The sequence below is a fragment of the Eptesicus fuscus genome, chromosome 4 (assembly GCF_027574615.1).
Source record: "Eptesicus fuscus isolate TK198812 chromosome 4, DD_ASM_mEF_20220401, whole genome shotgun sequence".
Taxonomy (NCBI): domain Eukaryota; kingdom Metazoa; phylum Chordata; class Mammalia; order Chiroptera; family Vespertilionidae; genus Eptesicus; species Eptesicus fuscus.
In genome coordinates this window covers 105,814,729-105,842,204 of record NC_072476.1, presented here as the reverse complement: position 1 = coordinate 105,842,204, position 27,476 = coordinate 105,814,729, and the positions used below count along the sequence as shown (strand labels likewise).

Below are 27,476 nucleotides of genomic sequence, written 5' to 3'. Positions count from 1 at the left end.
AATAGCAGCGGGGTTTCTCTTTGCCAGGGAGAGGCAGGAGTCCACTGGAGACACAGGCACCCTCTTAAAGGGCCAACATACAAAATTTCAATTGCATCCACTCACCCTGGGCTCTGGAAGAGGGAGGGCGAAGTGGCCTAGAACCACATGGGGAGAGTCTGGGGTTTGTGGCTCTAGACAGGCAGCTGAAGGGACAGGATCCCTGTGCTGTCATTCTACCACAGGGCAGATGCCCTCTTTTTGGGTGGAGCACTCCCCACAGTGCGGCATCAGCCTGGAGGAAAGCAATAGCTCTACCCTCTGTCCTCCCGCTGGCCCCACCCTGTGGAGGATAGCCAGAGGCTCTTTTCTGTGACTGAGCCTAACAGGCAGCCACACAAAACAGTGTAATATGCTGTAGAATTGTGCACCTGAAACCTGCATAATTTTGTTAAGTAGTGTCACCCCAATAAATTCAATAAAAAATAAAATAATTAATTAAAAAAATAAAATGCATTCCATCTTTGTTGTTAAAAAACTTGAATATTTTTTAAATTTTGCTTTTTAATTTTCCTATAAGTAGTTTATTTACTGTGACTTCTCAGCAATCATGTGCATCCTTGAGAATTTCCACAAACTGAGAAAAACTAACTTTTTTTTTTTGCCATCTGAAGAATTCTTTAACATTTGAATATCTGGTTAGTACAGAAGAAGGCTATGCCTTGATTTTCCATTGTGGGAAAGTCATACTTTAAGTAAAAAATTTCTGTTCTGCAAACCATCATAGATCACCAGAGACTGTAGAATTTATATTGTGGTATCTTCTCAAAAGAAAGAGAAAAAAAAACAGTTCTTCATAGGAGTTTTTTCTTTATCTTAAATGTCAATGATCACAAAAACTTCTGGCTTCTCTTCAGGATAGACCTGCATGGCTGAATATGTTATTGCCTTGACTCTAGTTCCCTGAGGATGCTTGGACAATGAGAATTCTCCTCACTCAATTGACCGTAATTTGAAATTTACTTGATCAAGACTAAGTACTTTCACTTCCCGGGTATGAAGAATTCATCAGCACTGAACTAATAAAGCAACTTGTCCAAAAAGTGAGACAGAAGAGACTATAGCTCATCTCCCTGTGTTTCTACTTCTATTGCTTGGAGGGGTTCCACCGTGTCCGTATCTGTCATGTAGCCAAACATGGCCATTGCACATTGCTCGAAAGCTTCCTCTGGTGTATCTCCCCAGGCAAGTAACTGGACAGCCGTTGTATTATCCAAATACTCGTACTTCCCATTGAGTGGAGGATGCTTGGCCTTGGTTGCCTTCTGCTTCTCATTCAAATTGTAGTGCAGAATATATTCCTCTTCCTGCACCATGACTGCAGCCTTGGACATTCTACTTCCGCCCTTCCCTAACTTAAATTTATTTATAAATGCACGAAATGTTGATTAATAAGAATGATAATTAATGGAGTTGATATGATACATGTTGTTGATGTTTAATTAAACATTTATTAACTTTGATTTTGAATTTTTTCTATTTGTACTTTGAGACTTTCTTCTCTTTCTTTCCTTCCCCCGCCCTTCCTCTTTCTTTCTCTCTCTCACTCACTCTCTCTCTTTCTTTCTTGAGTTTTCAGATATTTTCAAAGATCTCAGGCCTTAACTACCATGCTAGCTAATGGATAAGATGGTATAGCCAGCTCCCTTAATCAGTTTCTTATGCATAGCCTTACCTTATACAACTCATAAAGGTAGCTATTAAGTTGGATCATATGAATTGCTGTTTTTATTTCTCTCACTCTCTCTTTTTTTTTTATGGTAAAATATGACCCAATAGAGACAATTTCACATAATTGCATCTAGTAGCTTTTTGTTACAAATACAATAGGCTTTCCCCTGTGGACATGTTTAACACTGGAGAGCTAAGACTGACCAGTAGAGTGCTGTGCCTGTGCTAGGTGCTCAGTAAGGATTTGCTGAATCAATGAATGCACGAACATATCAACGAATAACCAAAAAAGACTAACAGGAATGAAACTGCATGGTACAGACTTGTGGTAGCGGAAGTAGCAGAATATATTAGTTATACGAAGCACTTTGGCAATTACTTTAGTCTTTCTAACCAATATTCTCTTTTTAATTTAATTTTTATTTGTTAGGAAGATATTGGTATTGCCTGAAGGAGAAAGCAGTCCTGGCCTATTTCACTGCTGACTCTCCTCATTAAGGGGGAAAAAAAAAAAAAAAGAAAGAAAGAAACATCCTAGAAGTTTAAGGAGGAAAAGAAGCATCATGGACCCAAGAGAGACGACTTGGGAGGTTGGTAGAATTTTCATGAAGAGTGTTGCTTTTCATTTGGCATCAAGGACTAACTCCATGGGCAGCATCATACATGGCAAGTCCTAGTGTTCCTGGTGTTTTCCCTTCCATGTGATCCCAAGGAAGCCGACAACTTTATTTCTTTTCCAGTTTCAATTCTAGAGAAAACAAAGAAATATCAAATCTTAATGATTACTAGGACTTCAACTTCGGGTTCACTCACCCATCTATGTATTCATCCCCTCAATACATTATACCACGATGTGCCAGATTCTGTCTAGGTGCTGGGATCAGAATGAAGTTGAAGATACAAGACACATTTCCATCCTAGAGGGGATGTTCACCTTCTGTAGGAAGAGTCAGTGTGACTAGTGATGGAAGAGACAAATAGATAGAAAATAGAGGTCCTTTGTCTCAATAGCATGGAAATTGGGAGAACACAAATGCTTTTTGGATTACAAAGCATCAGGTTGACACTTAAGATAGGTGAGAGACAGGATTTTCAAGTTAAATAACCCCCAAATACATATTCATGTTCCTAATGATATTAAATAACTTGTTCTCACCTGGAGGAGTTATTTGTTTACTGACTTGACAGGCAATTCCCTCGGCTGTGATTGGGCAGGAACACACACATTTTCCGTCCAGCAGAAGCACAGTGCCCCCATTCTGGCATGTGTGGCATTTGCGTGTGCTGTATTCATTGACGTAATCATCAATGGCTCTTTCCATATTTTCTTTCTTTAGGTGTGCATCTCTCATTTTCAGTGGAATCAGGTTATGTATAGGAGACAGCTGCAAGGAAGCAGAACATTTAATTTTAGGTATTTTTCTACTGATGGAGCTTGTAACATTATTCACTGGAGTATTAATTAACTAATTAATTAGTAAAAAATGATTTTTTAAAGGGTTATTATTGCCAGATATGATGTTAGCCTTTAGGAGGATATAAGTAACTAAAATGAGTCATGATCTCTCTGTTCATGGAAATGACATTTTGGAAGTAAGGGGACTGATATTAAAATAATCATCCAGGTAGATTTAAATGAAAACTTTGATATGTGCTATAAAGGATGGACATCAATATAAATTGTTCTAGGATAATAAAATATTCACAGAGAAATTTTTTAAAAAGTGACCTTCTAACTTATACCACACACAAAGAACAACTCTGGATTTGTTATAGATGGAAATATTAAAGCAAAACAATAAAGCTTCTGGAAGGTAATATATGGGAGGCTATCTTTAAGACCTTGAGGTAGAGAACAAATTTAAATAGGACACAAAAGCACTAACTGTAATGAAAAGAAATATGCATTTAACTACATTAAAAAAAGGAAAATCATAATTCCTGATACGATGCATTGAGGACATAATATCATGTTTTAAAAAATTTATATTTATCGTTGAAAGTATTAGAAATGTTCCCCTTCTTTCCCCCCCAGTGACTCCCTCCATCTTGCACTCCCCCAGGCCTTCACCACACTATTGTCTGTGTCCATGGGCTATGCATATATGCATACAACTTCCTTGGTTAATCCCCCCACTAATGCCCCATAATATCAGTCTTGTGGTATTCTTGCCCAAAATGCACAATCTCAATCTACTTTAAGCCTAAATTGAGAGACATTTGACACAAGTGACCAATACTCATCCCAAGTGTCAAGGTCATAAAAGACAAGAAAAGTCTGAGGAATTGTCACAGATTGGAGGAGTCTAAGGGGACATGACCACTAAATGCAACGTGGGAACCTAATTGGAACCTTGACCAGAAAAAAGGACCTTAGGGGAAAACTGGTGAAATCTAAATAAGGCCTGTGATGTAGTCATTGCGACTTTTCTGATTTTGATAATGGTACTGTGGTTATCTAAATTGTTAATAGCAGGGGTTCTGGGCTTAGGGTCTATGTGAACTCTGTGCTATCTTTGCAATTTTACTGGCTGTGTTATTTGTGCATGTTTATAGTAAGTCTAAAATCATTTCAAAATAAAAAGTCAAAAAGAGGAAATTGGTTATCGAAAATACCATTAAAGAGTGAAAGTCCTCAAGTGAAAGAAGACATTTATAACACTTTTAAGTGAATAGTCTCATATCCAGAACATACCAAGAGTTTCTACAAAATCAACACGACTGTCCGCCAGCACACCATTCACGATTAGTGCGTACGATATGGATTTCAACTATGTCATATATATTTGGAAGAAAGAAACCACTTCCTAACCTGGCTACATTGGCACCAACAGCCTAAGCATGTGGTGGAGTTATTTTGATTCTTAAGAAATGAAATTCACCTTGTTTTACCCTTCAAAGGAAAGTCGAGGCCAGATAATCTAAGATACAGGAAGTGAGCGCCATGGAGAAAATACAATTTGGATGAAATGCATATACAGTGTTCAAAGAGATAAAGATGAAGGACATGTAATGACAGCAGTTTCAGAGGAACCTCAAACCCTGGAGTCAAAAATCCCACAAGAAGACAAAAAACAATTAAAATGTACTTTTTGAAGTTTTCCTGAAGAGCCACACCTTTTTCTGATGAACACTGGCCTTCTGTTAAGTAAGGAAACAGTTCTAACTTTTCTCCTAGCCTAGCTAACTCTATCTTTCTGTCATTTGTAGATAGATGTACTTTCAGTGGATGTAATCTATCATGAAATTTGCTAAAATGCAAAAAAAAAAAAAAAGACAATATAGTTTAATAGTAAGTATTTAGGTTATTATAACATCAAGTATTATATTATTATATTAATATTAGAGGCCCAGTGCATGAAAATTCATGCACTGGAGGGGGAGGTCCCTCAGCTCAGCCTGCCCCCTCTCACAGTTCGGGAGCCGTCAGGAGTGGGAGGCGACTCAGTGATCAGGGGAAGGCGATGCCCCATCACACCTCTGCTGCTGCTACTGTCAGCAGCACAAGCCTTTGCCAGCCCTGGTTACCTGAGCCTCGGGTGGCCCTGGGCAGCTGGGCAGCTGCCATCCGAGGCTTGCCTGTGCCTCAGGCCGGCCCTGGGTGGCTGGGCAACCGTCATCTGAGGCTTGCCTGTGCCTCGGGCCAGCCTTGGGCAGTTGGGGGGTTGAGGGGATTGAGGGACTCCTTGCCACGCACCTGCCGCCCCAGCGGGGCTGAGGGGACTGGGCGCCACCAACTTGTGGCTACGGGCACGGCCATCTTTGAGGGCAGGGCAGTCAATTAGCATATTCCCTCCTTATTGGCTGTGTGCACCGCCATCTTTGTGATGGTATGAGGGTCAATTAGCATATTCCCTCTTTATTAGATAGGATTATAATATTAAGTATTTAGATTTCTTATAGGCTTCCAAACTAATTAAATTATATGTGCTAAATGTAGTTTGTTGATAGAATGAGTGTTATCTTTGTCGCTATACGAGAGAGTCAGGAATGATTTTCACTATGTCGTTAGGACTGTAAGGACCAGAACACAGAGCACTGCTACTACAGCTCTTTAAAACACTGATGTTCCTTGACAATTGGTGCATCGCTGCTAGTAAGTCGCACAATCTAACAAAAATCGTAGGCTAAGTGATTCATGATTACCCAGGTTCTCCCAGAAACAGCTTAATATAGCTTGACATGTGGGGGGATAAGAGTGATTGAGGGGAAATGAAAAAAAGGGGAACTGAGAACAGAAAAGGCAAGATGAAGGTAAAAGTAACACAAAAGCACAAAATTCAGGAGAATCCACCCATTTGCACGAGGCGGGTCCCCAATTTGGTACTATTTCCCAGCGCATTCGGTAAGACAGCTGAATGTAATGATCACGTGCGTTCAGGAAAACTTACCTGATTCCCAAGAGAAACAAAATGACGCTTGAAATAGAGATTACAGAGTACTATCTCCCGAGTTCTCATAAAGGGGAGCTTATACACTTCCCTTTCACCAAGGCCCTGAATGAACAGGGAGTGGCGGTGTGATGCCTCCCACAGGCAAGGACAACCAGGGGCAGATGGAAGGGCACTAAAGGTTCCCTAGCACCTCTTTTGTACCCGTCTATGCTGTAGGCTCTGTACCTGCAGTCTTATTGAATCCTTAAAATAACCCTGGAGCCCTGGAGAATTTTGTGTTGCAGAAGTCAGAAAAGAGGACCCGTCTCCTGAGGAACAGAGACCAAAACTCAGCCTGGGTTGGTCTCATGCCACCCTCTGTGCCTTTCTTCCATGCCATGCTTCTTCCCTGGGACGAGATGGGAGTGCATTTGAATGCTCACATCTCTTTCAGATGAAATTAACTGGTCATCTGAACCAGCAGTGACCGCTAATAGGAGGATGACAAAATCCTCTATCTGAAAAGACACCTTCCTCACCTTTTCGTTGGTGAGCACTGGAGCATCACTTAAGGAAGACGCCCAGTTCACAAAGTCCATCACATCAACCGATTTGGCTCCTCTGAGAAGCTTCTCTTTCAGTTGAGCTGCGTATTTTTTGGTTCCTCCTCTTATGAGTGAAATAACATCATCTATGATGCCATCCCTGGTGACGTTTACTGAGAAGAGAAAGCGGATGTAAGTCAAACATTTTTAACTCTGTGATAATTGATAAACATTTACTGAACCCCTTTTGTATAGTCTAATATATTCATTGAATTTTACCTATAAATATTACTAACTTTTCCACACCAAATATCCAGGGGCAATTTTTATTAGTAGCTAATTGTAGATGTCAATCATCTTTTTTTAAAAAAATGATAGCATGATTGAGATATGTTGGTAATTCAAGCACAAGTGGGAATTAAACACAACTTGAAATGTACTATATTTTTTTTGTTGCAGACTTACCTTCATAATCATCTGTCATGTTGGTTTGCTTTGAACGATTTTAATATTATAAAAGAAATCAAAGGATTCAAAAAAGAATAAAGTGAAAAGCAAAATTTCTTTCTATTCTAAATTCCTACCCACATGGTTTCTCTCACCAGGCTAAACCTCTTTTTACAAACTTTTGTGAATCTTTTAGATTTGTGGATTTTTTGAACCAGAAAAAAATGTTAAGATGATTTTTATCCTTCCACATTTTTATGAATGAGAAAACTGAGACTCAGGGAGTTGGAGTGACTAGTCCCAAATTATGTAGTTAGCTTAAGGGCCAAATATGAAAATGGTGACATCTGGTGTCAAGTTCAGCTTTCTTTTCAGTTCATCAGTGGCTTCCAATCATGGCCACATGTTAGTGGTTGCTATGCTTTAACAGATATCAGGCTTTTCTCTTTTCTGCTTCTCTATCATCATTAAAGGTGAGTCCCAAGCTTTGTATTTCTGATTAGAGTAAAAGTTGAGAATTTCAGCACTGCCTCATGCTTGAAAATCTGTTAAAGATTAACAATAGAAGTAGTTTTTATGCTAAAGATATTTATATTTTTAAAATGGTTATGCAATGATTTATGTTAAGGATAGATCAGGGATTTCTCTTCTCAGCTTTATTGAGATATAATTGACATAAATTACCATAATAAATTTAACTCATATCATGTCATATAGTTACAAAAACATTTTTTTCTTATGATGAGAACTTTTAGGATCTATTCTCTTAGTAACTTTCAAATATACCATACAGCAATGTTAACTGTATATGGTCACTGGGTTGTGCATTATCCTTCCCCCCCACCCCGCCCGCCCAGTACTATCTTATAACTGGAAGTTTCTACCCCTTGACCAATTGAGTGAAGGTGAATTAGGGATTTCAAATCGGATGGAAAGTTGACTTAGAGAGAGTTTGGTCTTTTCCTTTCTTAATGGACACATACAGTACTATCAATAGTCCATTCAGAAACTTTCTGAAAAGTAGAGGAAGAAAAGAAAATTTTTTCTCAAGATATTCTTCTGCCATTGCCATCATAAACGCACAAATCTGTAATGACTACAGTGTGAATGGCGCCCCCTAGAGCTGCGCACTGCACAGCCTGCACAATGGTGACACCAATGAGTACACCTCCGTGGGTTGCTTGTGTTTATAACAGTTTTGAAAATACTGTAAAGATAAAATAGTTTTTAAGCACTTCTAGGTGTGTTTTTTTTTTTTTTTTTTTTTTTTTGTGTTTGTGTGTGTGTGTATAAGAAGGGTAGATAATAAGAGGGCTCCTAGTGACCAGGCAGTGCTCACTGACATGACCCTCTGCCCCCCCCTTTATTTGACCTAATAAGTTAGACCATACTTACCATCTTTACCAGAACCCCTCTTTACACAATCATCTTTATTAAGACCTCCTTTGATTTCAACTCCAAAATCTGCAGATAAGTCCAAATTAAACCCGAGGCATTTCTTCACATCCTTTAGTTCAATACCTATGTAATGTATTGAGTTGAAAATTATTAGATACTATCTTTCAATATCATATATAAATTCCAATTTTGCTCTTTTATAAAAAACATACTTGGATTCCTAGACACCATTACTGAATGCAAACACAAGGTCTCATCTGTCCTGCTTCATCCTCATATTTGCATCTAATGGGCTCCTTTTGACTTTGTTTATCAAATTAATGGCAAAAAATACATATACATTCACCCCTCATTTAAAAAGGATATAGGTCATACTAGGGTGGTTATAGTTCTAAGATTAAAGAGTTCAGCCCTTGGAGTTTTTTTTTTTTTCACCCAAAAACTCTTAGCCTGAAGGGTTCCTTGTGTTTTGATCACTGCTGCTGAGCCTTTCTCTTTTGATTTTCAATTACTCAAAGTGCAGTCTCTTGTGCTCATCCCCCTGTGATATCTATCAGTATAGCTTACCAGGCAGGGCTCAGAGACTATCTTGCAGGCGTCAGCCCTGTGAGGCAGTATCAGCAAAGCCATCTCCTATTCCACTCCCCCAGGTAGGCTTCTTCTACCTGCCCAAACTAGACTGAGGCACTAGGAGCAGCTGGTTCTGGCCAGGTCATGTTTATTTCACTCACAGCATGTTTACCAACGGTGTGGACACTATCACAGATAGCCAGGCTTTACTATCATAGGTGCATCCCATTCTTCACCTGACACTGCCACAGGCTACAGGGAAGGAGCCACGGAAGTGATTTTTGGCAATACTTCCCTTCCTCAGGGACACTCCCCCCAATTTTTAGAGCAGAGAGAGGAAATATGCAGGCATCTATCACCTCTTCAAGAAATATTATAACTTGCCATAATTATAAAATTAATTATTAAAGCTTATTAACATAGTCCCTTTGCATCTATTTTATTCTTAAAAGATTTATATAAAAGCCTTTAGGCTAGGCTGGCAATTACGTAGCACAGAGGCCTAACCTGTACGTATGGCAAACACTGATGGTCAATCATGGCCTTCTTTCTATGATTTCAAGTGTGATCAGAAACCTACTCAACATGGACTCAATTCAACTACCACCAAATGATTACAATTATCATCATACAGGCAGAACTAATTTTCCACCTTTGCTTTAAGATGTTAGACTTATGTGATGTTAACATTGCTTCCTCCCTTTTCCCTAAGAGAAAATTTAGATCCATATTTCCGTTACAATGCGGAAGAATACTTTGACTATAATTATCATACATATAATTAACCAGACTACTGAATAAGAAATAGGTTGTTTAAATTATGTCTCTTGTACTTTCTTTCACCTTTCATATAGATCTTCACTTAAAGCAGCATTACCAATAACATTAAATTGCAATGCAATTTCTGCTGCTGACTAGTGCATGATCAGTTTGAAGTCAGTTTGCTGTTTGACAGGGTCTTAGGTGTCGAAGGGCAGGGAGAGTGTCCTCTCAAGAAAGCAGGTTACATAACTCTATTCTAAAGCCTATAACCACTGACAGAGGTCAGCAATAGGAAGAAAACATTATTGGAAGTTAGAGCTCTATTTCTAGGTATACCGTGTTTTTCCATGGAAGCTTTATCCAAAACATATATTAGTTCATAAAATCCTCCTAGAGACCCAGAACGACTGTAGTGAGTTCCATAGGTTTCCAAAAAGGCAAAATATTCCCCCTTTTCATAGGTAGTTGGCAGATTTTTTAAATCATCCAAGAAAGTTGATGTCAGCATGATGTCCCGGTTTCTCATCACAAATCTTCCCAGGGCAACTTCTCCTTTCACATGCAGAAACATTTTTTCCTTTGTTGTGGAGCAGAAGACAATAAATGTGAGTTTTGCCACCATTATTTCAAATTTAGAAGTCACAAAATTTGAAACTTCCCCAGGCAATACATTTTTTTTTATCAGTGACTATAAGATATCACTTTAACCCAGTAGAATGGCAACCTTAAAATATGATTAATACCAAGTGTTGGTGAAGATGTGTAGCAGCTAGCACCCTCTCATACATGGGTGGTGGGAGTGGAAAATGGTGTAACCACTTTGGAGAACTGTTTGATAGTTTCTTATAAAAGTAAACATACAGCAACCCTATGGCTAGTAATCCCACTTTTACATCTTTATCTAAGATCAATGAAAAAGTCATCCACAGAAAGACCTGTATAAGACTTTTAGAATAGCTTAAAATTGGAAATGATTAAAATGTCCACAAACAGGGTAATTGTAAACAAATCGTAGTATGTTCACATGAAGGAAAACTAGTTAGCAAAAAGAAGAAATGAATTATGGATACATGTAACAGCATATTACACTGTAAAAAAATATTACACTGAGTGAATTAAGTCAGACACAAAAGAATATATTCCATATTGTTCCATTTATATGAAGCTCTGGAACAGGTGGGACTAAGCTATGATCAGAGAAATCTGGTCATTGGTCGCCTCTCAGGTGGTAAGAAATTGACCGCAAAGGGCATGAGGAAATTTTCTTGAGGTCATGGAAACGTGCTATATTTTGTTTGAGGGGTTGGTGGCATAGGTGGATACAATAGTCAAAACTCATGGAACTATACGCTTAAAATTTTTGCATTTGATTGTGTGCAAATTATACCTCATTAAGTTGATTTAAAAATGTTAACAATGGAAGGAAATGTAGATAGTATGTATGAAACCCAATCTTTTTATTTTACAGGTGAAGAAACTGTGATCCAAAGTTATCAAGTTATTTGCCCCACATGACACAAATAGTCCATGCCAATGATTGGTACTAAAAACCTACGTCTCAGGTCTCTCTCTTTCTTCCACTATGTCCTCTTGAGCTTTGATAATACAGATGGAATAGACACTATTGTAAGACAAGGATCTCAAGCCAAACTAACACAGCTCAACAGTTAAATGTTCCTTGGAATGATGGCTTGAATGTCTAAGAGAAAACTAGGGTAGTGAGGAACTATGTGATTCAATACTGTAGACCGTCCCAATCAAAACTAAATTACAGTTGGCACCCATGATTTTTTAGATAATTGTTTTGAGATTGTCCTTCTGTAGCTGTGGTTGGCACATATTGGTTGCATAGAAGTTAAAAACATTATATTACTTTTTAAGGTACATCTCAGTATATACCAACATCACACCAAACTTTCTGTGTTCTAGAAGCATAATTGTTCACACTGCATGACCGAACTGCAGGTGATAGTGGCTGACTCAGTCTCTGAAAAAAAAAATTGTAAAATAATTTACTGTATCTATAATAAGTCATATGGTTCTCCATCTGATAACTTGCATAAAAACTCGCAATGGAATCTCAAAGATGCATAAAACATAAGTGGATTCCTTTGCATTGTTGCTAAAATTAGGAGGTATATCTTGTCAGAAATATGTTACGTCCTTTGGCTCAAATTATTTTAGAAGTAAGCCTTAGGCCATTCCTATTCAAATATACTGTTGTGTCTTCTATCTTATAGGGGTTTAAAAACAAAGTCTTGACTTCACTTGTCCAAACATTGCTACCTATATCTTTGTTTTTATTAGAAGCAAAATTCCCTTAAAGAGTTTTCTATACTGGCTGTTTCCAATTCTTCTCTTCCCAATTTCTCTGAAATCTAATCTAGTCATGCTACTGCCCTTACAACCCCAACAAAACCTCCCTAGTTGAGGTCACCAATGACCTTCCAAATGTTCAAGCCACTGGTTGCTTGTTAGTCCTCATCTTCTTTGACATATTAGTATATTTGACACAGTTTATCACTCTTTTCTCCTTGATAGTGTTTCTTTTCTTATTTTCTAGGGAAGTTCTCAAACTGTAAAGTATGAACGAGTCACCTAGAGAATCTTGTTGAAGTGCAGCCTGATTCAGTGGGTCTGGGTTAGAGTCTGAAATTCTAGTTTCCCAGTGATGTAGATGCTGCTGGTCCATGGATCACACTTTTAGTAGCAAGGCTCTAGAGCATTATGGCCGCATCTTACTTTCCTTTGCTGGTTCCTCCTCTTCCCCCAGAGTTTCTATTGAAGTTCCTTGGATTTAGTCTTTGACCTTCTTCTCTTTTCTATCTACATTAACTCTGTCTGTGATCTCAGAGTTATGGCTTTAAGCACCATCTATATAACAACACCCAAATGTATAGCTCATGCCCATATCTATTTCCTAAACTCCAGAATCATAACACCAACTTCCTATGTGATATCTCCAAGTAGATGTCTAAAGACATCTCATCCTTAATCTAACTAAAATGTAACCACTGGTGTTCTCCTCCAAACTTGCTCTACCTCCATCTCATTTGATAGTAACTCCATCCTTCCAGTCACTCAGGTCCCAAACCTTAGAGTCATGTTTGACTCTACAACTGTCCTGTTTGAACTGCCATCATCTCTCACCTGGATTCCTGCAATAGCTTTTTAACAAACCTTGCTTTTGCTCTTAACTCTCATAATCTCTTCTTAATAGTGTACCAAGAGTAATCATTTAAAACATATTAAGGTCTATCAGTCTTCTATGAAAAATATTCCAATGACCTCTTCTGTCACTCAGAGGGGAAAAAAAACATTCTTAGATCAGTCTGAGATCCTTCATGGTATGGTTCAATGCAACCTCTCCAACCTTTTCTCCTTCTGGTTCACTTTGGCCCAATGGGGAGGTATGTTCCCATTTTAGAGATTTGTCTCTAAAACTTCCTTCTGCCAGATATACCATCCCAAATATAACTATTTGGCTATATCCTCTCTTCAAATTTTTGCTCAGATCTTATCTCCTCAATGAAGCTTCCTTTTTAATACCGTCATCTGTCTCACACTACTGATTTCCCTTATGTTACTCTATTTTTCATTTCATTCTATAGAATTTATTATTTTCTAAATACCATTTAGCTTGCTTTTTTTGCTCTCATGTTTATTCTTTTTGTCTACCCCTGCTGATTTCTTCCCCCCTGCTGATTTTTGTCCTGTCCACAAGGTCAGGACTAGGACTCTTTGTTAGTTTGGTTCACAAATGGATTTTAAGCACCTGGAGAGTGCGTGGCTACATAGTAAATGTAGAAATAGATATTTGTTGAATGATTTAAAGGGTTTTCAAACTTTACATTTTAGGTGGGTATTCTTGTGAATATATAAGCAATATACAGAACCATATAAAACTATTATATCATTAGGCATGAGTACTAAGAGTGGGAGAAGGGTATCTAAATAGATGATTGTGATATACATAAAGGAATAATGAGCATTTTGCAAGTATCATACTGATTATAGAAAGTATATTCCAAAGATAATGATACAAACTTTGAAAACTGGCTTAAATATTAAAGACAAACACATTTTCAAAATCTAAAATTAAAGGTCAGATTACAAATTAAACAGACTAATTTCGTATGTAATGTGTACAATTTTATGGCGTTTATTACTTTAGAGACACATTTTATAGCAAGTACATGGTCAGTATCCTAAGGCATTGCAATGAATTACCACGGTATGCAGTAATTTGTTTCTAAGTTACTCTGTCTCTGGTATGTAGTTACAGGAGCCTAAAGATAGTATAAATTGAACAGTCTATTACTATAATCTCAGTCAAAAAGTATGCTCTGAGTTCTTAATACATTTGTTTTCTGTCTACTACCACCAAACATCTCTTACTATTGCTAAAGATCCTATATGGCATTTTTCTCCAGTTACCATTCTTCTTCCTGACATTTTTTTAACTTAATGGAGGATTTGTTGAATATTAACCCTTTGCACTCACTTGCTTTTTTCATCGAGCTGCTACCGATGCTAACCGTGTCGAGTCACACTCGACATCCGAGTGCAAAAGGTTAATTCTTTCTCTCTCTTATGGGCTCTAAACACATAAATTTAAAAGAGGGGATTTGGTTAGTTTGAAAAATATCCCATTATATTCTCTATATGAAGTGTTCAGTCTTACCTTCTTAGAAGAATGGGACAACAACAGTTGGTAAGTCTCATTTTTGGAATACCTAAATCGGAATGAACCACCAGCACTTGCTTGAAAACCAGGCAGTAGGGAGTCTTCTCCTGTAGAAGGATTGTCATGTCCACTTTGCGATGGCCCTCCTTCAGGAAGATTTTTATGCTTCCCAAGTTTTTCAGTTTGGGTGAATTTTAGAGATAAATCTGCATTGAAGTTTGATGTTGTCTCTTGAATGACTGATTTGAATGCTTTAAACTGTTCTTCATAATGTTCAGTTCTGAAATTCTTATCAACTCTGGTCTAAATGAGAATAACAAAGTATTGTTATAAACAGCATACAAAAACCATCCAAAATAAACACAGACCCCCTCCCCCATAATTATTTGAAAGGCAGTAGAGCCTTTAAAGGAGGTAAAAGTAAAGGCCCTGAGATGAGATTGCTGGGGTTCAAATACAAGCCCCATGTCTTACAATAACCTCTGTCTGCCTAGTCTGATTCCTAGTCTGTGAAACAGGGACAGACTAGGAATCAGACTAGTTAACTCACCACAGCTGGCCCAAAGGTGGTTGTGAGGATTCAATTAGATAATGCAAATGGAAAATTTAGAACATAGCAAGCTTTTAAAAGTTAACATATTAATAATTATAAAGCAAGTTACATAACAGATACACAATATGCTTCCACTTGTATATAAAAAAAGAAAGTAAAAAATGATAAAAGCTAGCACTTCTGGGTGGCTTATGGGCCAGGAACTATTTTGTGTATTTTACCATGTTAATTAATTTAAGGACTTGAGATTTTAACTGCCTTGTCACCTTTACACTCTACTGCCTGTAAAAATAATAAAAATAGATACAGACATGGGAGAAACCAAGATGGCGGCAAAGGTAAACAACTAAACTGCCGCCTCGCATAACAATTTCAAAACTACAACTAAAAGATAAAACGTCTATCACCCAGAACCACGGGAAAGCTGGCTAAGTGAATGTTTTACAACTAGAAGGAAAGAGAAAGGAGCACAAATGCTGAAAAGCTGAGGCACGTGAATCAGGCTGGTGGTGGGCGACTGGCTGCCTCTTGCACACCCCCCACTGGGGATGTGCCTGCAACCAAGGTACATGCCCTTGACCGGAATCGAACCTGGGAACCTTGAGTCCGCAGGCCGACGCTCTATCCACTGAGCCAAACCAGTTTCGGCCGCTGCTTTTTTTCAACCTGAAGGGAGACAAGCTCCCAATCACTCTGAAATCCAGTTTCTGGGGACACGTGGGGGACCCAGACGCCTATGGGGAGAAGCTGGACTGTCGGCCATCGGGTCGGAAAGTGAGGGTGACTTTTTTGCAGAGGTGCGCCCAGCAATCATTGTTAACTGCGCTGGAGCACGGGACATGGGGACTTGGAAACGCGGAAAGACAGAGAAGGCAGATTAGCAGCCATCGCTGTTTGCCACGCCCTAGCCTAGTGACACCCTGAGACCCCACCCTGCACATTCTACAAACCCGCCCAGGCTCCACACAGTGGCTTTTGCATATAAATGGCCTACCCTGTGGCAGCTTAACCAAATAAACTGCAGCTCCAGTCAGACTGCTCCAAAACTGCCAAATCCCAAGCAAAGAGGAGAAAACTGTAATTCTTGCTGTAGCTCCTGCTGGGTGGCCTCAGACAGTAGCTGACCTGCACCCCATTGGAGATCCAGAAACTAGTGTATCTAGTGGGACAACACCAGATTTCAACTACTCTCATAAGGAATACATTCAAGAGGCAGACTCAGTGAGCACCAAAGCCCTACTGGAACAAGTCCTGCCCCATAAACGTGTCTCCAGCACAGCAATTCTTCCGTTATAGACACAGTGGGTCCTCATAGCCAATTGGCCTGGAGGTCAATTCCCCCCAGTGACACCAACAATAATCAAGTATTAACTACAACAAGGCTGTACACATAGTCCACAAAGGGGTGCACCAAGAGTGTCCACCTCAGGTAACTGGGAGGCTGACCCATTGAACCATATAGGACACCTAGCACACAAAGCTACCCTACCAACTCAGGGAAGCAGCGAAAATGAGGAGACAAGGAAACAGATCACAGATGAGAGAAATGGAGGAGAATAAATGACTGGACATAGAGTTCAAAACCACGGTTATAAGGTTTTCAAGAATTTCCTAGAAAAAGCCGATAAATTTAATGAGACCCTCGAGGATATGAAAAAGGACCAACTAGAAATTAAAAATACACTGACTGAAATAAAAAATATTATACAGAGACCCAACAGCAGACTAGAGGAACACAAGAATCAAGTCAAAGATTTGGAATACAAAGAGGCAAAGGACACTCCTCCGGAGGAGCAAGAAGAGAAGAGAATCCAGAAAGTTGAAGATAGTGTAAGAAGCCTCTGGGACAACTTTAAGCGTACCAACATCAGAATTATGGGATGCCAGAAGAAGAGAGAGAGCAAGACACTGAAAACCTATTTGAAGAAATAATGACCGAAAACTTCCCCCACCTGGTGAAAGAAATAGACTCACAAGTCCAAGAAGCACACAGAACCCCAAACAAAAGAATCCAAAGAGGACCACACCAAGACACATCATAATTAAAATGCCAAGGGCAAAAGACAAAGAGAGAGTCTTACAAGCAGCAAGAGAAAAACAGTTAGTTACCTACAAGGGAGCACCCATACGATTATCAGCTGATTTATCAACAGAAACTATGCAGGCCAGATGGGAGTGGCAAGAAATATTCAAAGTGATGAATAGCAAGAACCTACAACCAAGATTATTCTACCCAGCAAAGTTATCATTCAGAATGGAAGGGCAGATAAAGAGCATCACAGATAAGAAAAAGCTAAAGGAGTTCATCACCACCAAACCAGTATTATATGAAATGCTGAAAGGTATTCTTTAAAAAGAAGAAAAAAGTAAAGATAAAAATTATGAACAACAAATACATATCTATCAACAAGTGAATCTAAAACTCAAGTGAATTAAAAATCTGAGGAACAGAATAAACTGGTGAATATAATAGAATCAGGGGCATAGAATGAGAGTGGATTGATAATTCTCAGGGGGAAAGAGGTGTCTGTGTGGGGGGTATGGGAAGAGACTGGACAAAATTCATACACCTATGGATGAGGACAGCGGGGGGGTGGAGGTAAGGGCAGAGGGTGGGGTGGGAACCTGGTGGAGAGGAGCTATGGGGGGAAAAAAGGAGAAACAATTGTAATAATCTGAACAATAAAGATTTATTAAATTAAAAAAATAGATACATACATATACACATAGAAAATTATTGGAAATATAGGCAAACCATAGAGAGTTTGCCCTTGAGAAGAACAACTGTGAATGGGAATGTGGAGAAGGAGCATTTCCCCTTGCATAATCTATTGCCCCCCCTGCCCCGCCCCGCTTCATTTTTGCATGGAAAAAAAAATCCTGAACTAAACAACCTAGTTAAAAATTAAAACTTTCAATCAAAACATTCTTTGCCAAGTTGTCTATGCTCAAGTATCAATGGGAAGATTGTTAATCTCAATGGCTACGCTCTTCCCAGAGGTCCTCTGAAAGCGGTTGTAACACTTGTCTGGGAAGGAGACACCCATATCTTGTCAGTGGCATAGATAAGATTCAGTAGCATGCATTGGGCGACTGTTCTGCACAGGGTTTGAATGTTCAACCCCCACTCCACCCATATGTTAAAATCCTAATGCCCAATGTAATGGTATTAGGAGGTAGGGCCTTAGAGAGGTGCCTTCATGAGTGAGATTAGTGCTCTTATAAAAGTAGCCCCACAGAGCTCCCTCCCCTTCCATCATGTGCAAACACAGCAAGAGATCTGTGACTCAGAAGTGGGTCCTGACTTGAGGATGTTAGCACTTTTATCTCAAACTTCCAGTCTCCAGGACTGTGAGAAATATATTTCTGTTGTTTCTAAGTTACTCTATCTTTGGTATGTTGTTACAGGAGACGGAACAGACAAAGACAGGAAACCTAAAGTTACCATCTAGCGGAGAAAGACAAAAATGCAGGTACTTTTCTTTAAAGCAAGGCATGCTGGGAAAATTATTCAGTGGAAGAGGGAAGAGTAACCTAACCAAGTCACTTCCCTGCTTAACATATTGCAGTCTTCCCACTGCCTGGAAGATAAAGTCTGAACTAGACTTATTCCAAGTTAATCTCTCCTTACTTACTGTTCTCAAGCTTTCTACAGCCTATGTGTCTTCCCACCACAGGGCTCTTTTATATTTTCTAGAATGTTCTCTAACACCACCTGCCCATCCTCCCATAACACAAACATTGCACACACCGATACACATTCTCTCACACACATGCACATTACACCCCTTGCCCTGCTTAGTTCTTACACCTATTTCAAATCTTAAACATCAGAGAGGCCTTTCCTGATCCCATAGATGAACAAATCCATTTTCTATAAGCTTTCAGGACACTTCTTTTAAAATAAAACAAAATGAAAACCCCTCCCCTTTTATAATTGCTTATTTAATAGGCCTTCAGATGGTAAACTCCAAGGAGTCAGGGACCATGTATGTATTATCCAAATGCTACTATAGAGTCACTAGTTAGTAAATTGACTGGCGCATAGTAGATGCTCATAAATATTTATTCAACTTAATAAGCAGATCCAACATAACTAATGATAACAACTAATATTTATTGACTGCAAACAAGCTCAGCTATTTAGTTTCTAAAACCATAAGAGATTAGAATAAGGCGGCACCAACAGTAGTAGCACCCTTGATTGGAGGACTTTAGTAAGCCTTAAAACAACTCCATCGGCACTCTTCCTCAGATGGCACCAAATAAATATTCAGGTCTGCAATCCCTACCTGATTTTTATAACCTTGATGCCAAAACTCATTTGGATGAATTAATCTGATCTGAACTTATAAGTAGTTATTTATAGTCTTCATTTCTACCACTTCGTGTGAACATGGGTTAGTTCTTCTGTGGAAAGATTGATATGCTTGATTATAGAATGTCTCTCCTAGCTCCATTGGGAGAGGCGGTGTAAGTAATATACATGGAAAGACCACATCTCCTTTGTGAAACTCAAAACATTCTGAATGAGGAAGCACATCTGTGTCCAGGGTTGTACATAAGAAAAAACAGGGGGCTTACTCTCCAAATGTAGATTTAAGATCTGTCCCGGGCAACTTTCCAGCCCTCACCAGTTACTACCTCTATAGGGAAGTTAAGAGTTTGGTTATAGTAACTAAGACAAGAAAAGTGTTTGATGTATACTTGAGAACTAAAAAAAAATAAAATAGAATAAAACACAACAACAACCCTCTTCCATCAGCAATGACAAAAGTTACCTTATCTTTGGTATACTGTTTTTAAGAAAGTAGAATATATAATACTTTCTAAAAAGATTATCACTTTTCCCTCCAAAAAAATGTGCTTTTAAAAGAGTGTAAACCTGGCAAGATGGAGAAAGATCAATAATTCAAAATGTTCCCTGAGATTTGTGGGAAACTGATTCTCTTCTGAAATTACAGGAACAAAAAATATGACAATGTGGTCACATGTGAGAAAAATGCCAAATAGTCCAGACATTACAATTTTTAGCATTCATGGGAGAACATGATCTTTTAGGCTACAATGGGTAGGGATTGATTTCCAACATTGACAGAGATAAAAGGACTCTTAACTACACTTTTTAAAAAGTATATATGTTTCTCAAACTGGTAGGAGAGACAACAATAAAAAGGACTTTGTCACCAATGGGACTATTGAAAGAAACAGATTTTAGCTCCTGGTTTAGAATAAGCTAATTATATCCTTTATTATATCTTGCTTAGACCAAAGAAGGTACCACTAAAGGTGATATTAATGCTTTGAATGGGTCCAATTTGTAGATGGTTCAAAAGAATTCAGGAAGGTGGTGAGTTTGGAGTGGCATTTTGTAAAGTAAAAATCACTTTGAGAAATAGTTTCACAAGAGCCAGGGGGGTTGGAGGTAAGTGAAAATAGCCACTCACATTAGTCAAGCAGGTTTTACAAAAGGGAATAGTGAAGGAAAATGAGTGAAAAGTTGTCATTAATAGGCTAGCAAAAACCAACCTTAAATAGCATGAAAGCAGTGTACTCAGCAGTTAACGTAGCACTAATTAAAGTTTCAGTTTTATCAGAACCTTAGATGATTCTTTTTATGGAGTCTACTAGTAGGTATTTTCCAAAACTCTATCATGAGGCAGGTCCATGTTACTGAGGGTTGATTGCAGATTACTGTATATTTTCTAAAGAGATCCAAGATATACCTCCTCTTCTTTAAGCCAATCTTATATTTACATTAAATTCTTATTCTACTGAATTTTTCACATTATTTAGTATTAGACTTATTTAAACAACTTTCAACTAAAAGGGGAACAATGTGTTTTCTCCTGGGGAGACTTACTTCATAGACCAGAGTAGCCACATTCCAGGGTTTACGGTAGTAGGTCAAGGTGTTTCCATCCCGAACGCGGTCACACTGTCCATTGTAGAACTCATTGTCAAAGGGTGTGGTTAGGGGAACCATCCCTAAGATGTTGATCCTGAGGATGAACACAGGAACATCAGGTGGGGAGATTCCAGAAGCTAGTGCAAGGCAGCCTTCTGCAGCGGGGCAAAGAGAGAGCTTCGGCTCATGTCCTCATCACCTAATATGTGTGGGATATGCTCAGGAACATAAGCAAGAGCCTGTTCACCTCTGCTCTATGTTTCTGGCAGACAGCATACCTCATAGGCCTTGTAGACACTTTTAGGCAACTAGGACACTGTGGAGAGCACAATGAAAGGAAGGCAATAGCCCGGCTGGTGTGGCTCAGTGGTTGAGCATCAACCTATGAACCAGGAGGTCATGGTTCTTTGATTCAAGGTCAGGGCACATTCCTGGATTGCGGGCTTGATCCACAGTAGGGGGTGTGCAGGAAGCAGCCAATCCATGATTCTCTCTAATCATTGATGTTTCTATCTCTCTCTACCTCTCCCTTCCTCTCTGAAATCAATAAAAATATATTTAAAAAAAGAAATACAATAAATATGGAGCAAGGTACCATCTGGAGCCTAGAGTCTTAACTTCATCGCTGTAACTCTTAGCTAACCTCCGTTAGTGAACTAAGAGCCAATGCTGAAATTCACATATTTAAATTATTTGAGAACACAGCACCTCAGGGGGGCAGTATAACATATACAAGTAATTTTTAACTTGTGAATCAACGTTGGGGCTCTTCCACTCCACATTCTCTTTTAACCCAAGCCTTTTCTGCAGTTGTCTCACTGCCTACCAAGAACCTCATTCCCTCCAGGTTTATATTATTATTTCTGTGAGGAACCCCAAAATTTCAGCATCCTGGCAAGGCATTCTCAGAAGTTCTACTTTTTTCTCCTGGCAAAATATTTTCATTTGGCAAACTAGAATTCAGAAATAGGAATCCTGTTTAGCTTTTAAAAAGTTAAGTTTGATTTGTAGACCTAAAAACAATGTATGAACAGGAAGCAGTTCATTCTTTGTGAAGTTCACCTTTGTTAATTGGAGGAACAGTCATTGCTGTCTAAGCTGTACCTGGAATAAATGGCCCCAGGCCAAGGAGGCCCAAATGGGTTTGAGCCTCACATCTATACTTAGTTTGGCACAAGAGCATACACTCTTCCATTTCTCTAGACCACATCCCCAACTCCCATGAGCTGGCTTACAAGTTCGGAGTCCAACTGAGTGTTAATGTTTGGAGTTGTTTTTTCCACCCCATTGTAAAATGTGAAATGAGTGATGGGAGTTGGATGATTGTAAAAGGGGAGGTGAGCGAGGAGAATGGCCTTGACAACTGGAATGCCACTGAGTCATCAAGCTTATCAATTTTATGAAAAACATGTACATATGGAATTGAGAATTTACCAAGAGTTAGATTGATTAGATAAGTAACAGTTGAGGAAACTATTATCTTAAAATGTACTAGTCTCCCTCCCCCTTGGAAGACCCTTTTGTACCCTACGGTACCCATATCCCAGTTTGAAGGTTATTGATTTACAGATCAGAAAGTTGACCAGTTGACTGGATTCATCTGGAAAGTTACAATGAAGCTGCTCCATGGTCCAAAAGCACAGCTAAGGAAGAAATGTTTCAAAACTTTTGACTTGGTTCCACTAATACAGAGACAGCCAGTCTAGTCTAGAATAAGCCAATTTTTTTCTGCCAAGAAACATGAAAACCTCTCACGGATCGAATGTCATTGCCTGGGAAATAAAAAGACATGTGTTCTTTGGCAGCACTTAGAGATGCCTGTTTTCACACCTGCATCTAGAACCACAGGCAGCTCCAGTCTACCAGGTGATCTGAAGAGAAAGTCCCTCTACCGAAGTGGTGTTGTTCTTAGATCACACAGAAAAAGTAATCCCTTGCATGTTGTACATCATTTGCAGCTGGTTTGGATTTATGTATTTTTCAATGAATGCAAGATGGGTTGGGGATTTCCCTAAACATTTCTGGAGAATCTCAGACGCCTATAAGACAAGAGGCTGAAATATTTGTGATACAAGTCAATTCTCCTGGCATAAGAATTTAAATGAGAGTCTAAATAAATAAGTAAGTAAATAAATAAATAAGTCCTTCAAATGCAAAAAAAAAAAGTATAAATTAATTATTATGAGTACTTATAACTTTCATGTGTAAAATAATCTGACTGGATATGACTGTTGATAAGACTTGTTGAAGTTTTCAAGACTGGACAGTATAGGAGCAGCTTATAAGCATGTTGCTATGGTTAGAATGTTTATGTCTATTACCTCTAGATCAATATAGTACCATAGCCTTGCATTAGAGTAATGGAGATGTATAGTAAATAAATATGTAATATTAGTCATATGGAAGAATATAATAAAGAATGTTATTTTGAAACCTCCTCTTAATATGAATTACTAATGTATACTACTCTTCTACATTCTTAATTCAAATATTTAGATAATAAATAATGTTTGAGTTTCATTGTCTAACGTTAGTTTTGTTTGAAGTTAGGGTGTCAACTTGTGGGCTTTGTAGTGATGTAGGAGAGGTGATATTGTGGGAATGGGCATGTGGGGAGAAGAAAAAGGTAAGTGGCATGGTGGAAAAATATAGCTTTATGTTCCCTGTCATCACGCCTGAGTGTGGTAAAGCATGAGGTATTTAAGGAGCCTAGACAACTCTCTGGGATGCCTCAATGTGAAACTCCCTGGCAAATGCGATATAACAAATTTTATTTTCCCTGAACAAAGGAAACCAAGGAATTATAAATAATTGTTTTTCAGCTAAATGGGCCAAGATTTCTGTAGCCTTTTCCTATAAGACATGGTGTAAATTTGCATGAAGTGAGAATACATAACATATGTAATTCCCTGCTTCAAGCCCTTTTATTTAGATTAAGGAGAAATCTGTTTCTTGGATCCCAAGGAAAGCAAAATAAAGTAATATTAGGCTTTCACCACTCCCAATCTCTCCCTGAGGAAAGCAGCAGGAAGAGTCAGAACTCACTGGAGCGTGCAGTGATCTGGTTATAAGGTTTTGGCTGACTCCCATACCATTTCCGCCAATTATTAAGAAGGCCTGCTGAGTTTGGAACCCTAGACCATGCATTAGATTCAGAATTCCTACCTTTAGGCTTAGGGCCAAAGGCTCTGTGAGTGATATTTGAATGCTGCTTGCTTGGCAAGTTTTTATAAAGTGAATAAAAGATATATGAAATGCTTCACCTGGTGCCTGACTTATTATTCTGGAATTTTTTCTCTTCTGTGATTGAAGATGTGGAAGTTTCCTCTGACTTAAGAGAGAAGACATCTCCATTTTTACAGAAGTCTCAGGAACCATCAAGTTTCTTAGTGTAGGGTTTCTCAACCTCAGTACTACTGACATTTTGGGTCTGGCTGTCCTGTGCATTGTAGGGCCTCTACTGACTGGATATCACTCCTGAAAGCCCCATCCCAACATCCAACAGGTCTCTAGACACTGCCACATGTCACCTCTGGTTGAGAATCGCTACCTTAGTCCCTCTATTAACCTTGCTCTTACCATTACTCCCTTCTTCTTTCCTCTCCCCATCTCCATTTCCAGGACTAGAGTCCTGAACCTGAATGTCTTGCCAGGGACTCAGTTTCTGTCTTACCTGATGCCATTTGATAATATTTTAGAAAGCACTTATTTTCTTTTTTTTAATTTTTTATTGATTATGGTATTACATGTGTCCATATCCCCATTGTTCCCCCTCCCCACAGCACTTATTCTCATTAGTTAATTTAGTCAGCTATGTATCCACCCAGCGGTATTTGTTAAGCACCTACTATATACCAGGCACTAGGATTATGAGAATGAAGAGACACATTGCTTTCAGGGGATGAAAGAGAGCCATGCCATCTCTGTCAATATACTACTGGATGGGGAGGAGCTATGTCTCTGTTGAGGATAATTTGCCAACAAAGCCACCCAAAGTATCTTTACTGCTTAGAACAATGCATGGAGACTATGCTGTGGACATCTGTGGAATGTCCTCTGACTGCACCAAACAGAACTGAATAGCATCCCAGGCTGGTATCATTTCCCCAACTCCCAGAACACAGATCTCTGCAAATGGTATCTATTCTGCATAACTCTGGATCCTAAACTTCCAAAGACTTTTCATCAGAGCTTACCTAGTCAGAAAAGTGAGTGAAACTTCAGCTCTGTAATGAGAATCATAGCCTCAACACCATCATCAGTTGTCATTAGAATGGTTTTCTTTGTCCTATTCCTCCTGGGTCAACTCCAGAATGCTGGAGCCTCCTGAGAATTTCTAACCAGGTTCAGATCTAGGAGAAGGCCCAATGGAGGATAGTTTTCCTGGCAATTCAAACATTTGAATGGAATTCCCAGACCTACTGCTGGCAATTCAATTTTAAATGCTAAGATGTCATTTCAACATTGCCATGGTCTTCTAGAGGTTCATAGATGAGGTATTTTATCTTTTTCTGGACTCAGAAGTCATCATCAAAGTCGTGATAACAGTCCCTTCTACAGACACCTGCTGAGGTCAGGAAGTTTGTCCTTGACATACTTATTCAGCAGCTATCCTCTTTCAAGCTCAAACATAATTCAAGCAGAATATAGCCCCACAGGCTATTCTTTCTGCCAATGAAAGCCCTGTACCACTTTAACATGCAGGAGAGATGGAGGTTATTTTCACTCATCTTCTTCCAGAACATTCAAGTGGAGTACTGACCCGTAGCCAGCTGTTCGGCCCATCTCTGACTCTTCCACCTCTTTGTTACGGCAGGGTGTACGGGGATCACCTTCACAATCATCCTCATCTGAATTGTCTCCACAGTCATCATCCCCATTGCACAGAAGCCGCCTCTTTATGCATCTGCCTGCAATGAGAATCAGGAAAGACACTGTGCGTCTAATGCCAACATTTCTCCCTCCGAAGGTGTCAGATGCAATTTCATGCTGGAGGGCAGGGCACGCATACATTTGACCACAGAATGTACAGAATATATAGGTGACCATTTGGGCGCCCCTTTCACACTTGGAAATATGAGTGCTTAGACGTGTGTTTCTTTTCACCCACGAGGGTGCACAGGAACCCATAACGAGCAGCCAGAGCGCAAGGATTACCTGTACCACATTGAAAGTCATTTCCGCAGTCATCATCAGCATCTTCACAGTTCTCAGTGGGCACACAGCTTTGTCGGTCTCCCAGACTGTGCAAGCACCTTTGCCCATCAAATTGTCCAAAGACCACGATGCTCCTTGAACGAAACTGCACAGACCAGTTGGAAACGTTAACATTTCTAATTCCAAAATGGGATTATGATCTGAAATTGTACCCAAACCACTGCAGCTCTCCAAACCCACATGAGTCTATGATTTTCAGATGGGAGCCATAAAAGCAGTCACTAATGTTGTTTAAAAGAATGTCACACGTTCTATGACCAAAGTCTCTGCTACAAAAGATGGTTCCTCATAACACTCATTTAGTGTGCATGCAGCATTCAGATCACCTGGCAAGGTGACCCACATGCATTTAGATGTTTGTCTTTCCTTCTCAGTTTGCAACTTGGTTGGAGGCTCCCTGCCTTATAGTCACTTCCCTGGAGATGCTGGCAATATAGCTCCCATCTGGGGACGTCATCAGGGAATAGCATTGGAGGCTTACCTTTTCTTTTAGGCAAGGGTCACATTGCGACCATTCGCTCCAGGGGCTCATTCTGCAGTCTATGGGCAATGGAGTGCCGGTGCTTTGTCCTGGCTCCGGGTGAGAGCTAAGACAATAGAACATGTCAACCTATGGCCATTACACATGCCTGTTTCCAAGAAGTCTTCACAAGGCAGTTTAATTTATTTACTATTTTTCTTTTTCCAAATCATACTACTCGCCTTTTATTATGTCTCTCATTACTCAGTCACTTGATCACATACCATTTTGTATTTTCAACTCATATTTTTTGTTTACTTTTTGTACTGAATTGTAATTTAACTTTCAACTTAACAACAAAAATGAGGACGATGGGAGAAAAATTTGTCAGGCATCCTGCTAGGTGTCTTACATCGATTAGCCTTATATTTCCAACTAGTTTATGAATCCACTGAAGGACATATCTTGTTTCACTTTGTAGCCCCCAGACAGTCTGGCAAAGCCTGGAGTTGCCTGGGTCTCCTGCAAGTTTGAGGTAGCCGGCTGGGCCATGCCTTACGCAAGCACCTCACAAGTCAGGCTTTCCCACCCCTGCATTCTGCATCTCCCAAACTGGAAGCCTTGCCACTTCACATTCCACTTCAGAACTCATTCCTCATCTTTCTGCATTTTAACATCATCTATTCTGGAATTTACAGACTTCCCTTCCTCCCCTAGACCCAAAGCTTAGCAGTGTTTTTCTGGCTTTGAACTTTCCTTTCCCTCTTGGTTCACCATTTGGAATCTTCTGGTTGCAACATCACCTCTCATTCATGACAGGAAGAAAAAAAAAATGGGGGGGAGGGC

General features: G+C 39.3%; 1 protein-coding gene and 1 pseudogene across 1 annotated transcript in view; both read right to left on the bottom strand.

The window, feature by feature from the left end:
• Positions 1-855: 855 nt before the first annotated feature.
• Positions 856-1,373, bottom strand: LOC103298819 (protein archease-like; annotated as a pseudogene).
• Positions 1,374-2,401: 1,028 nt separating this feature from the next.
• The window catches only part of C9 (complement C9), a 33,199-nt gene continuing 8,124 nt past the window's right edge, over positions 2,402-27,476 (bottom strand). The window contains exons 2-11 of the mRNA XM_008155597.3: positions 26,652-26,757; positions 26,111-26,255; positions 25,716-25,863; positions 20,909-21,047; positions 14,490-14,795; positions 10,142-10,382; positions 8,471-8,596; positions 6,623-6,801; positions 2,867-3,095; positions 2,402-2,458 (exon numbers count right to left, since the gene is read on the bottom strand). Of these exons, the coding sequence (XP_008153819.2) occupies positions 2,436-2,458; positions 2,867-3,095; positions 6,623-6,801; positions 8,471-8,596; positions 10,142-10,382; positions 14,490-14,795; positions 20,909-21,047; positions 25,716-25,863; positions 26,111-26,255; positions 26,652-26,757 (1,642 nt within the window). The 3' untranslated portion in view covers positions 2,402-2,435. The remainder of the gene's footprint in view (positions 2,459-2,866; positions 3,096-6,622; positions 6,802-8,470; positions 8,597-10,141; positions 10,383-14,489; positions 14,796-20,908; positions 21,048-25,715; positions 25,864-26,110; positions 26,256-26,651; positions 26,758-27,476) is intronic.